Source organism: Motacilla alba, chromosome 11 (genome assembly GCF_015832195.1).
Source record: "Motacilla alba alba isolate MOTALB_02 chromosome 11, Motacilla_alba_V1.0_pri, whole genome shotgun sequence".
Classification (NCBI taxonomy): domain Eukaryota; kingdom Metazoa; phylum Chordata; class Aves; order Passeriformes; family Motacillidae; genus Motacilla; species Motacilla alba.
Window position 1 is genome coordinate 14,413,255 of NC_052026.1, and position 14,262 is coordinate 14,427,516.

The 14,262-nt window shown below is 41.9% G+C and overlaps 1 protein-coding gene across 2 annotated transcripts in view; it reads right to left on the reverse strand.

The window, feature by feature from the left end:
• RSPRY1 (ring finger and SPRY domain containing 1) overlaps positions 1 to 14,262 on the reverse strand; it is a 36,405-nt gene that overhangs the window by 13,407 nt on the left and 8,736 nt on the right. For both annotated transcript variants that reach the window (XM_038148234.1, XM_038148235.1), the window contains 8 exons: positions 12,869 to 13,045; positions 10,353 to 10,849; positions 7,380 to 7,432; positions 5,832 to 5,944; positions 3,142 to 3,268; positions 1,730 to 1,788; positions 1,325 to 1,391; positions 565 to 696 (listed from right to left, as the gene is read on the reverse strand). In XM_038148234.1, coding sequence (XP_038004162.1) covers positions 565 to 696; positions 1,325 to 1,391; positions 1,730 to 1,788; positions 3,142 to 3,268; positions 5,832 to 5,944; positions 7,380 to 7,432; positions 10,353 to 10,699 — 898 coding nt within the window. In that variant the 5' untranslated portion in view covers positions 10,700 to 10,849; positions 12,869 to 13,045. The remainder of the gene's footprint in view (positions 1 to 564; positions 697 to 1,324; positions 1,392 to 1,729; positions 1,789 to 3,141; positions 3,269 to 5,831; positions 5,945 to 7,379; positions 7,433 to 10,352; positions 10,850 to 12,868; positions 13,046 to 14,262) is intronic.

A 14,262-nucleotide genomic window follows, 5' to 3' on the forward strand; every position in this document is an offset into this window, starting at 1 on the left:
CATTAGAGTTGCTGAGCCCTTGAAATCAGAACTAAACAAGCAAATTCAGTGGTTTTTTAATAATTCAAAAGATCAACCTAGAGTCGTGCTTTGCCAAACACTTTTTACTTTTGATCACAAAAATCAAAAAGTTTATCTAATTTAAAGTCTTCAGTAATTCTTCGTGCCAGTGGGGAATGATTACAGGAGTGGCCATCACCAGGACATGTCAGCAACCCAGATGTTCCACAGAGACAGAGCTGCACTGTTGAGCCACTCAGCAAGTTGACTGAAGTGTGGGTTACAGGAAATTGGTTCAAAGAAGAATCTTCATTGCAGCTCCAACTTGCAGAGTACAAACCACTTCCTTTCAAAACCATTTTCCTTGCCAAAATTTTCTTTTCATACCATTACACTGGATATATTTGTTGGTGTGGTTTTTTTGGTTTTGTTCTCCTTTTCAAGGAGATACTACAAACGCAGCCAGGTACACTAAGTGCTCATAAACAATGAACACAAAGGAGTCCTCCATCTCTTTGGAGGAGTGATTACTATTTAATTAATCCATCCCTTTGTTATACCTACACAGATTGTCTAAACTCCACTGGGCACAGAATCCAACCTGGCGTTTTAAGAAGTCGGGGTTATCTGTCCATTTCTCCAGCAAGATCAGTTGGTCGCTAATGCACGATTCAGAAACTGTCATTTTATTTTCACCTGCAATTTAACAGGAGAGAGTAATTGCTATCAGCTAGGGATAAGCTAAAAATAACATCCTACAAATGCAGTAGAACTCTCTACACACCTCTAAACCTCAATATTACAAGCATGAAAATGTTTCCCCAAGCAGATGAAGTTATCTTCATTCAGGTTTATCACTTCTCAGCATGGAGCTGCATCATCAAGAGACTGATCACAGCTGTTCTCCATCTCCCCAATACTGACTGACTCCTTTTCAAGTAACAAAGGTCTCATGTCATAAGTCATTCTGTAGTAATTTCTCAGATGAGAAGGCTGGTTTCAGCAAATCTCTTACGGGGTTGGGGGTGAGGGTGTCATTAAAGCAAAAAATATTTTTTCCTGCCTACAAGCTCCCAATGCTGTTGTCCAACTCTAATACAGATTTACGTCAGTGACAAAGGCCTCGTGTCACAAATCCTTCTACAGCAATTTCTAACAGGGAAAATAAGTTTCAGCAAGTATCTCAGGGGTTTTGAGGGGTAGAGGGATGTCACTACAGCAATAAATACCAATGCAGACTCTCATGCTCACAAGTGATCAGGCAAAGCAAGTGACAATAATGCAGAAGCCATGGTGTTAAGAGCAGTACCAGGCCAATACTCACTTGTTTGTGCAAACTTCTCCAGTGCTATTAGTGCAAAAAGCATCACTGTTGGGTGGGACTGGAAGTTCTAAACATGGGCAGTAAGAAAAAGTTAATCAATAAATACCCAGTGCAGACAGACAAGAAGAGTTGCAAGTCTGTCACAGAAGGTTCAAAGGAGCCTCCAAAGCTCCTGTATTCCACCCTCCTGTGGAGATAAATCCAGAGAGATAAGGCTACCCAGAGCCTTGTTCCACTGACTTCTCCAAGGATGGAGATCCCACAGGGTCTGGAATTTTAGCTTTTTGTAACATACACTGCCAATATTTCGCAGACATGACTTCAACTTTTCACAATAATAATAATAATAAAATTGCATTCTAATTGCTATGTGTGGATACATACAGAAAGATCAAAGACACTTACCAAGCTGTGAAGTAAATACTCCAATATACCTGGGCTGAGCAAGCCTATGCTTGCTGGACCTGCAAGAACATCAGGAATGAAATCCCTCCATGGGAGGTACCACATACCCATCACCACAGATCTTTTAAACACAAGGTAACAAATTAAAGAACACCAAACAACTTCACAGCAAAGCAAAACTATAATATAAAACAATTATTGCTCCCAGTAAAATACTTGGTGCACATTTAATAATTACAGTTACTGGCACATTACAGTCCTGTTCAGTTCACTCTCTAAGTGGGTACAGGTTTCTAGCCAGAGATTTTGCAGGAAGACTCCAGCAGCCTCCACTCAGCATTTTCATGCTCTTCACTTCTGAAAAAAGACCGTCTCCCCTTTACTTCCAGAGTCAATGTGTAAAGACCAGTTCTACCTATCAGTAGCCCAAAATAAGCAAAACTGAGCACCTGAAACAGCCAACTTGAGAGTTAACGGTACAGCTTGCAGCAGCACCAGAGCAAGCAGCCAATTTAAAATGAAAAAGCCCTGAAATAGTGTCCACTTAATCAAGAGAGAGACACGAGGGAATCAAACCCTGGCATCTACAAGCTCTTAAGAACTTGCAGTGGGTTCCAACACTTCATTAACAGGTTTGTTGCCTGAGCTGACACAATGAGATCTATGTCCACTAAGGTAGAAGTAGATACAGTATATCTCACTTAGACTTAGTATAATACAGTAGAACTATTACAGCACAAAAACACTTCCAAACCTAGTTTTTTTTTCCCCACAGAAATACAGTAATTGGGTTTTAATAACCATTAGGTAACACTGGACAATCACTTTTTTCCTCTCTTTCCTGTCCAATTCCAGAAAAGGAGCAAAGACACTAGATACAAAAGAGATCACCAGCAGGAAGGAAACCCAACCATCAGTTTCCAGCTGTGTACTAGGTAGGAATGACAGGGAATAAAAATTCTATATGAAGTCAACTTAAAATAGAATCTCAGCAATTTTCTTTTAAGCAACACAGAAGAGAATCATTTCAGCTATCTACAATAGAATAAGACATGCCTACTGGAAAAAGCGCATTTCTTTTTTTATTTCTATACAGCCTCCAAGACCACTAACTTGATATTCCTGCTTCACTCTAGAGAATGTGTCCTCAGTAATTCACAGCCACAGTGGGTCTGCAGAAGACACTGATTACCAGTGCAAAGGCAATATAACAACCAGTGCTCCCCAATCACTAACCACACTTCAGAAGGATTTGTGAATGGCTCTTTCAGACGCTTGAATCAACCACATTCTGTCACACCTGGTACCCCCATGATGCAGTTCTCAGCAAACACCTCTGAGCTCCACATGGTGGGTGCTAAAGCAGAAGGTGATGCAGAGAGGCAGCTGTGAGGAGAAGGCCAGGGCTTTACCTGCTAATTTCTCTGCCAAGCAGCCCAGCACTGCGGTCGTGTTCCGGTGCCTGGCAGGGTGACAAGCGTCCTGGCAAGCAGCAGCTCCACTTAAGTTCAATATTTCAGTTAACTTCTGTAATGCGTCCTGCAAATGAAAAAAATCAGAAATCTCTTCAATGTTACTGACAGGTACAGCTTCCCCCCGATTCAGCATTGTAAAACCAGATTGTTTTTACACATTACTGAAGCACCGTATTGCAGGCAGCATGGGGTGGGTATCTTCTAAGATAAGATAATGAAGGACAGATGAGAAAAAAGTTCAGCAGATCCAAGAGCTGTAACTTTAAAATTACCACCAGATTGTTGGTTGTTGTGGTCAACAGCTCAGGACACTTCTGGACATACCTAAGTGAGCTCCCCAAGGCAAAAGGAACCAATTAGCACATATAGCACCACTGCCATCTGAATTTCCAGAGTCCTAAAACTCACAGCCTTTTCAAAAGAAAAGGACTGTTTCAGATTTTAGAATTCAGGAGTAAAGAGACATGCCCCTTCCCCAAGAAGCTCACATTCTCGTCATAAATTTAGGATGCTGTCAGCTTTACAGGATGTCAAACTGTATTCTTGAGAGCCTAAGTAGTTTTCTGTAGTCACACAAACTTAGGAAGTGACCAAGGAGAGTAATAAAGCTAAAATGCCATGCTTTGACTTGCTTTGTTGAGGCAGTATGGTATGAATAAAATCCCAGATAGGTCTAGAGCATTCTCTGCATTTTCAGGGTAGTTAGGGGTTAATCTAGAGCCAGAACAAGTCATCCCACAGGGAGAACCCCACCCTGAAAAGTTCCAAATCCTCCTCAACTTTCCAGACTTCATGAAACTTTCAGCCGATTCAGATTGAAACTGCATAATCTCAGGCAAGGATCTAATTAGAATAGAAGAACTCCTCATATTGAAGTCATCAGCAGCCATTCGGAAGAAAAATGAGCCCTGCTGAAGTTGAATAGATGTGTTTTTTTGAACTGTGTTCTGAGCCACATTTGAATCACTTGACTGTGCTAGAGTCTGAGGTCTGTACAGAGATCACACTGAAAAGTAGTTAAGTTCTTAAAAGGAAAGCCACAAAAACAGAACTGAGGAACAGGACTGAGCTAAGTGGAAAGACCAGAGAAAGAAGAAAGAATGACTGAGCAACAGACTTGGGATGGAAAGGACTCACTAAAATTAGACTCTTGACATATTGATACTGCTTTTAGCCATTATTAGAACTGTCAGAGATCAAGTATTTTGAGTTAAATAAAGACTTTATAGAATAAACAGTTTACTGCACTGCCCTTTTAACTTTATGGACTTTATAGCCTGCAAAACCAGAAAATAAAACACAGCATACTGCTGTTCTCCAGCTGTCATGGAAGTGAGGCATTGACTTAAAATCCCTAAGACAAAAAACTTAAACTGTATAGAAAGAAAACGAACAGCAGCACACACTTTATGAGGCTGCATGTGGCCAGCAGACCCCACAGCTGCAGCTCCTTGTGCTGTGAAGAAGCTACACAGGAAAAACCACTGTGCCCCCCAGAAAAACAAGCACCTCACTCCTGCTCTTGATAAGGCCAAATACTTTATAGCAAACTCCTTAACAGTACCAAACGAAAGTCATGTGGCTTTTGAAAAACAAGTAATTTGATTGCTGAGGCCATTGTAGAGCCAAACAAAAAATCCAAAATCACTCTCCCTGTGTGCGTTCACAGTGGTCTCCATTTCCTGATTTCTTTTTTAAAGCAAAGTTTCCAGTCATAGCTGTTTTCAAAATCAGCAGTTTCTGTGAGAGTCAGAATACATTTCTCTTGTTTAAAAGTCTCAGATAACTTTAATCAATAGCCTAGAGGAAACAAACCCACTTCAGGTAGTTTGAGAGCTTGACCAATTCTCCAGCCACTGATGCAAGCAGCTCTTTATATCCCTAACACCACCAATGGAAGACTAAAACTGGCAGCATCAGGAGCTTGAGAAATGAAAGCAGCAATGATGTGATCATCAGTTTCTGAAGAAATGAGATAATGACAAACATTTGAAGACAGACAAGTTCTCTGTACAAACATTAGGTTTAGCATCCTTAAGCACCTGAGGCTTTCAGTTACACACCTGCACCAACATGGCATGAATACCTCAGGTCATCTTTCTGCCCAAAACCAGATTAGTAGCCAGCAAAACAAAAGGATTCTCATTTGCCAAAACCATATATAGGTATTTCATAGTTGAAAAATGTCATTTGTTTAGCTTAACACACCCACTTGCATCACATTCCTCGTGTGCAGGGCAGGAACAAATTCAAAAGTGACTTGTAAACGTGCAGCTTTGCAAATGAGAGAACAAAAGGGCAGAACTGGGGCAGCTTCTGCAGCACCTGCACACCTTCCCTGCACAGTGTAAGAACCACACAGCAGGAGCCAGTGGCAGGAAAAGCAGCCAAAAGCAAAGGGTCTCTTGCTCCTTCCCCATAGATGGATTTTTTTTTGGGAATACTCCTAGCATTAATTAGCATTTAGACACTAAGTCACCCCCAAACTACTTGAAGTTGAACCTTACACCCATTTTCTGAACCACTATCAGTCTTGCATCAGCGGTGAAAGGCACTCAAAGGGATCGTGGGTGTGGCAACCACAACTAACTGACACTCACAGATAAACGCATCTGCTTTCAACTCACTTTTGTCGGCAGAGGACATTCATCAAGTAGTAGCGTTATAACAGCTGGTCCCAGGGGATCTTCTAATGGAATAACTCTAATTAAGGATTGAACAACTTCCAACCAGCCTTCATCTGTCAACCACAAAACAGAAGTCACACTCAGAATTAACAGTGCAATTCAGAAGTGTTCCAAGTACATCCCTAAATGTAAACTGAAAAATCCTCAAAATTACCCAGTGAGCTTAGAGACGTCAGGAAAAACAGTTTGATTTTTACACCACTGTCTTAGTTTGCAGTAGTTTAGAAGTTTAAATTCAAAAAAGAAAAAGTTTACATCAGCTTGGGTAATAGTGAACACCTGTATGGTTTGGAGAAGAATCTTACCCAGGCCAGAGCATCCTTTAGTTCCTACTATTATCAGGAAGGAATGCTCATGGTGGTATGGACAAGTACTTTGCTCTAGTGTGATACTCAGAGTTCAGCATCCAAGGTCAACTCTTAAATGGTAAATGCTACATACACAATGACACTGAGGAAATAATTTATTTTAACCCGATTCAGATCCCTCTTTCTGAGTTCCCTGAAGTATCAGAGAGCAACAGAGAAACTCAGTGGTTTTTCCCATGCCTGCTGGTCTAAAGCACGCGTGTTTTCCTGAGGAGCAGCTCTCACTGTTGAATAAGTAGACAAGGGCTTTTACTTGCAAGCAAACATCCACTAAGAAGATGTTAAACTGCTGATAAAGTAAACAGATTTGGATTTACAAGAAAATAGCTCCCTTAGAAGTGAAACTCTGTATCTGTATACAGGTGAGTGAGGTTGAAGAAGCAGTATTCCCTACAACAACAGCAACACAGCAGTAATATATTTGGGGTTGAGTTATGTTAGCACATTCCCCTGAAAAACATTTTATTGAATTGCTGTAATATCTAACCAGACTGATTAATTAATTTTAATACAGAAATATATTTCCTAAGACCACTATCAACACTATTAAGTAGAGAGGTAAAAATTCAACTAAACCAGAACTTTTGTTGAAGTCTTAAGCTGGGAGAATTTCTCCTGCTGTACCAAAGATGGAACAGCCCCTGCTTGTCCTGCAGGAGCCCTTAGGGACAGGGCTGGGACCAACGCAGAGTAAAGCAGAGGTCTAAGGTCAGCAAGAGCCAAACCAGAGGAACGTGCTCTGTGCTGACACCCGAGCACACGGGCTTGGCCCACGTCTGTGTGCAGGTGCAGGATGTTCCTGCTCAGCTGCAAACAGCCACTCTTGGTGCCTTAGGGTTAATGCCACTGCAGTGTGTTTGTGGCCATCCACTGGCTGCTTCTGGAGATTTCACGAGGCAAGTTTAACTGAATCCAAACAAACTCAGGTCAATGCATGAGCTCAGGGAAGCTCTGAAGGGCAGAACTTTGTTCTGGTTCCCACATCCCCAGAGCTACACCACACCCCAACACACCCGGCTGAGGTGCGTTTTTCTTTGCAGAGAAAAGAGGGGATTGGGGTTTGTTTTGTTTCTTTTGCTTGTGAGTCACAACTGAAATGCCCCACACAATGCCTTGATACCTGTTTCTGCCATTTCATGCAACGTGATCATTGAATAAGGAGGCTCCTGGTCACTGAAAGAGATATTACACAGGTCAAAAATGATGCACAATCATCAACGAAATACACCGAATAAAAATATTATACACAGACAGAAAACAAATCCAGTAACCATTAAACAAAAGGAAGCTATACAGGCTGCAGATTGCTCATGTCTTTCAGATCTGAAACACAGATGGGATTTGAGCCTCTCTCTGGCTCAACATCAACATCTGCACGTCTGCGACAGCTGACAAGTGAAATTGTGATCCACATCTGCATGTCTAAGAGCTGAACACAATGCCAAGATTTGGTGCTGTTCATTAGCAGGTTCCTTGTAGCACATAATGAGGCACTGGCTGTCAGAGGTCACAAAGTGAGCCCAGAGCACTGCACCAGGGGCATCGCTTCAACGGGATTTTTTTTCTCAGAAATTCTCTGCTAAATATACAAATATTTTTAAAAAACACCATAAAACCTGAATGGGAAGCCACCTAACAGCATCACAGTCTTCAACAAGAGTTGTTCAAAGAAACAGTTAAGGCAGTTTAACAGAAAATATTTAATCCAAGCCATTTTCCAACATGAAAACGACAAGAAGTTCAATAGGTCAGGTCCTCAGTCCAGTTGGCTGGAGTAAGGACACAAAGCTTTGGACACATCTGTGTAACTGAAAAGGCACTGCCAGTGAAAGTACCTAAAGCAAGACCCCCAAGTCCTGTTCAGTGAGCACCTCTAGGTCCAGAAAAAGCTTATCCAGCAACACCTCCTAAAATACTTTATTTAGTGCTCCTTAGGCACTGGGAACTAACCCCAGGCTTAGACTTTATGTTCCATGCTCACTCTCGATCACACAGCTCTGAAAAGAAACTGGAAATGTGAAATGCAGAGGAATTTTAGAAAAATTTCAACAGACATTACTTATGGAGATAATAAAGCTACCTAGTTTGAGAGATTAATCATAAAGAAGAGAAAAATCTCAGCATTGATGAAATATATATGACATAAATACATGTGTTTCTTTTCTTACAAAAAAGGTGAGCACATTCTTAAATATTTCCACAAGAAAATGCTAAAGACCAGTTTAATGCATTTTTTTTTATATAGCCACAACATTTGAAACAAATAGCTGGGTTGTTTTTTTAACTCAAGGCATCTTCACCTTTCTTCTGGAAAGTAACCTGCCCAGAAGGAAAAAGAAGTGCAGTTTTGCAGCCAGAATTACATCAAGAGAAAGGATAGAAAGATTCAAAGAAAGGAGAAAAACCCAACAAAAATCCCAACCATAAGTACAAGTAAAGGCTGTGATAAAAAGGGATGACATTTTTTTCTGCAACATTTCTGATTTTGTCAGGAGTAGCAGCTTTTCACAGTACTGGCACTGAGAACAGGACAATTCTGTCCCACTGATTTGCCATTTTAACCACTTAATTTCCAACATCCCCCCCCGGACACACCTTCCTAATTTTGAAACAAAACAGCCATTTTGGTAATTTCTTAATTTGCAAGGCAGCTTTTCATATAAGCCCCAAAATAAAGAATTTATCCTTCTAAATTTATGAAATTAAACTTCCAGGAAGCAGCTGTCTCTAGATAGGAGTGAAAAAAACCCCATCAGTTGTCAGATATATTTTAGGTCAGAACTTTGAGATTCGATAAAACCAAAAACAACAAGAAGAAAAATCAAATAGCAAACAGGGAAAGCAACTATTCATTCCTTATCACAGTGCATTTTACTGTAGTCTGTATAAAAGCCCCCATAAAAATACAGTAGCTTCAGGAATTTTTCAGAAACAGGGCTCCATGGGCAGTGAAATAACCATGCTTATTGTCTCTCAGCAGCATAGGAAAGTGCTCACAAGATTACAAAACTAACTGCAAGACCCACAGGAACAGGATCAACTGTGCACAGAAGTGTTGTGAAACAGCTTAAAGAGCTGAACTTGAGGGAAAGGGCATGTGAGACTGGGCAGAGACTTTAAAAAACGTTTGCCATGATTTGAAGACCGAGCACAAAATAAAACCTGTTAAAAAACCAACCAAACACATATCTTAGACTTCAATGTTCATGAACAACAACAATCCTGATATTTTCACTTAAAGCCTTTGACAGCAGGAAGAAAAACTCCTTCTCTGCAGGCACATTCCAGAGTTGATGCAGGTATATGAATCAAAGCTCACTTATTCTGAGCCTCTTCCACCTTAAACTCAAACTCCAGCTGTCAGGCTGGAATAGTGTTTTTCCTTCAGTTCTGGTCTTTCCAATTCCTAGCCTGCACCTAACCCAAAAGGTGTTGAGCTGACTTAACCCATCATTTTTAAGGCCCTTTTAAAGCTTTGTAGAAAGAAACACAAAACCAAAAAAATACCAAAAAAATGGAAGAGCCCATAAATATCCCCCACACCCTTAATGGATGCTTTGAGCATGCCAGGAATGCAATACTGGGATTGTGAGTTGGGCAGTCACATGTGATCTTTAAAAAGTAGTCACAACTGGAAAGAAAACCTCAGTCTGTTTATCCAGGCTAACAAAGATCAAAGCTCCCTATTTTGCTTCTCCATTTCCAAAGAAGTAAAATCCAGCCTGCAAACAGAAAACTGCACAACAACCAATTTTTAGGAGAGAAGTTCCCAGCCTCTGGAGCATTTATTGCTTCCTAAACTGTATATCTGTGCCAGGTAAGAAATCCTGAGCACACTCCTCATCCCACATGGGTGTAGGCCCATACAGGAACTGTGAGAAAGCTCCTCAGCTCCTGGAAGAGTCTGAACCTGGGCACTCAGGAGCTACTTCTATTACCTAGGGAAGGTGCTCCTCTCCTAAGCCTCCAGATGGAAACACGCAGCTGCTCCAGGGAGGGTCAGGTGTAGATCGGTGAGAGGCTGGAGCCACAGTTTGAGAGCAGACAAGAACATTTTCACTCATGTTGAATTATTCCTTGAGGATGTACTTACTTATCTACCAACGTCCGAATTACAGCCAGTGTGTCAAGTACCAGCCCATCCACATTCTGTTTTTTCCTCCTCGGTTCATGAGGCCCTCGACCCCTCCTGGGTGGACGGACAGGGTCCCTTGGGTGGCTTCTTGCTTCAGGGATGTGTGTCCTGCTGGTGTCCGTCTGCCGGCCCTGAGAGGTCCCGTTGTCCTCGGCCCCGCTGTCGTCGCGGCAAACGCACGAGTTTCCCATGCTGCCGGCGCCCAAGGCTCCCAAGAAACGGGGAATGTGGTGCTCTAGAGTCAACAGCAGACCTTGAAAAAGGCTTCTGCTAGCATAGAACACAACCAAAGCAACTACAATCATCTAGGAAGTTTTAAGAGAAATGTTTGTGCGATCCCAGACTGTGATCTTTTTGCATCTTAAACGCCGCTACCAGCTGGAACGAGCGGGAAGTTGGAGACTGAGTTGCTGACAGAATCACTTAAAACACACATTGGTCATCCAGAAGGAGGTCTGAAAAAGCAAACACAGAACAAGAGTCAGTGTTACTACCGCCAGAAAACAACAGAATTCCTATTTTAGTAAACGCCACCAGTTCTGGTGGATAAAGAAACACAAGGCTTTACCTGGAGTCTATTGTGGGGAAAGGGAAAGGAAGGAAGAGGAGGAGGAGGAAGTTCCCCTGGTAAGGAGCTCTCGCCCACACACCATTCCTTTCTACACTACCTATTACCTCCCAGCTCCTTCGTAGTTTTTGGATGCAGAGGAGCAAGTTTGCCAGTAAATGTCCCACACTGCTACCCTTTATATACTAAATATCAACAAACCAGTTTCTTTTGCCCTTTACAGAGACATGTGGTTTATGCCACCCCAATAAAGGCTTCAGGTTCTTATTTCACACCAGGAACACTTCCAAACTACAAAATAGATAAAATGGTAAAGAACTAATATTACAGTTTTGGTTTACCTCAACAAACAATAGATTTCACAGAGAACCATTTGGCCCACCTATGCATAAACACACATTTTTGGAACATGCCTACATCTCCTGCATTCTCACCCAAAGCAGCACTAACACTGAATTAAACAGGAATTATACACACCATTTTAATGCCTTACAAATCTAACTGGGATTTTGAAATGGGTGTTGTGTGCCTGTTTGGATCTAGTGTCAAACCAATCTCCCATTTGCGGGAACAAAGACTAATTCAATCATTCTTCTGTTCTTCATTCAAATGGTTTGGATCACATACAGGCCCACTAGCAACTGAGCCCACGGGGCAGTCTCTCCCAGTTATTAACTTGAAAATGCAAGAGAAAAAGGATTAAAAGCCCCATTTCATAAAAAGTTATGTTTCAAGCCATAGGACATATTTCTATAGAAAATGACTTAAAGTCTCAGGTAATATAAAACCCTACAAAAGATATAATTTCACTACTTACACACTTATTCTGGCATGCCTGAAGTAAGTAATTTTTATCCTTCCAAGTATGAAGTTTATCATTTACACTAGAAGTTATGGTGAATATCCTGTAATAGGTTATTACTATTCTTCAATTATTAAATAATCTCATTAACAGCAGACATGTAGCACCCTAAATTCAAAAGAAAGTCAAAGAGAGCTGACACCTTTTAAATATGGAATGCCCCTACCATCAGAGCCAACTGGCAACTCTGCAATTGCTGGCTGCCCTTTGGGACAAGATCACAACAACAGTCAGGAAGCCAGACACTGATCATATGAGCAACTCCTGGGATGTCAGCTGTCACTAAAAAAGCACTGCCACCAAGCTCTCACAGGCTCTTCTGTAGTGTGAAGCACATCATCCTTTAGCACGTGAAATGTTCAGTGTAAGAAATTAACTGGAGGCTAACTAAGAAAAAAAAATCAATTCCTCAAGGGATATTAATTGGAAAAAAATACAAGATCTTGACTTCTTGGTCAAGAAATTCCTAAACCACAGATCGTCAAAAGGGTTTCAGCATCACATCATGCTTGCTTTTTGCCCTAAGCAGTTTGGCCATCAGGCTCAGTCCTTCCATCTGAGCCAACACTGCTGGCACCTTCTCAGTCAGCAAGTCACAAGCAGATGAGAGGTACCAGTGCAGATTGCAAAGACCTCCAACAGAATTGCCTGAGTTCACAACTGGTTAAAATGACTTTCTTGATTTTAAAAAGAACTAGTTATGTTAAATGCAAATCATGTCTTTCTAGGGAATATGTATTTATGAATCTGGGTCATTTAAGGGCTTTTTAGCAAGATAATACTAAAATGTAAAACTGTTGCAGATTTAGAATCTGCATAAAGTTGCTCTGTAACTTATGGAAATGTTAACACAGTGAATCTATCTTGTCATCAAAACAAGAATGGAAAAGCTGTATTTTAGAGATTAACAATGAGTAAGAACCTAAAGAACCTAAAGAAACAAAACCAGACATATGTCAAGATTAAAGCTGATTATTGAAGCCTAAGTTTTTCTGTCTGACAACTTAAAGCGTGATTGAAAACAAGTAATTGTGATCAACTCACCTGTAAGTTTGCTTGGTTCAGGAATGGCTGGGGGAGCTCAAAGTGCTGTGGCAGAAGTGGGTTGTTCTCCAGGGCACAAAGTCTCTTTGGAAAAGGCAGTGCTTTGTAAGCCTTTATGGTGGGCACTGAGTCATTACTGACTCTGCTTTCACTCCTAGGAACTGCACTGAGGAATCCCTGAGGAGAGATGGAAAAAAAGAGAATTCACTTGGAAACTGCATCTAAGGTAGACATACTCCACCTCCTCCCCACACCTGCCATGACATCAAGCCACACTGTTATTTTCAGCTATACAGAGCCTTATTTTCACAGCCTTTACGCAGGAATTCTCTTAAGGCTTCAAAACCCAGTTTCTCATCTAAAAGCTTTAGGACTAGACAAAGAGACAGAAACCCCAACCTGTTTCTACAGCCTTGATATTCCAGATTACACAGCACCAAGTGCAGAGCAGTGACCAACTCCTCACCTCAAAATTACTCCCTACAGGAGGAAGAAGAGAAGCAATAATATCTGCTCCAGACACAGCAGAAAATAAAAGTACACTATAAAAGCTGATTAGATAACAGGAAGAGAGAAATGACAGGATAAACTCCCCTTATTTAGTAAAGAGCTGGGTCTGACAGCATTCACTTGGCTCTTGCTCACCATCACATACAAGGAGCTCATTGTCAAGCCTCAAACTGAAAGGCTAAATAATTAGGAACACAAGGTAGGAGAGATTGCTACAGATCTGCTCACAGACCAGCTCGTCTGGATAGAGCATGAATGTGGGAAGAAAGGTTCTGAAATGCAAAGGAAACTAATAGAAATACAAGGTTTTATTCCATAAGAAGTAGCTGGTACTCCAGTTCTCACCAAACAGCACAAAATGCCAATTCCCAGCACCTCCTCTACACCAGAGAGCCCCTGGGGGTCACTCACTGAATAGCTGCCCCAGCACATCTTGCTCTCAAAGCAGCCCCCAGAGCAGATGCTGCTGGAGCAGAACACCTTCCCTGCACGGGAGAAAAGCAGCTGCCAGCTGCAGCCTCCTGTGCCCCACACTGGCCACTGGGAGCAGCCCCAGCACAGGAAGCAGCTGCTCTCCTGGCAGGCTCAAGCACATGCACGGATGCACAAAGGAGTCAGGAGCTCCACAGGCTGACCAACCTGCCGTGGCTGGAAGTCCAAGTGGGAAAGACAGAGTCATCCTCCATTGGAAGGGATGCTGTGGGAGTGGATTTGCACCTGCCTGGCAGTGCAGGTGCCCAGCCTGCCCAGAGAGGCCTCCCGTGGATCACCCGACCGAGCACGCCAGGGCAGGAGCTGGCTCCAAGTGGCACTGGGATCATTCCTCTGCAATGTGCAACCCAAGAGTCAGTGATTCATCCCCTCAAATATTCAATGACAGCCAA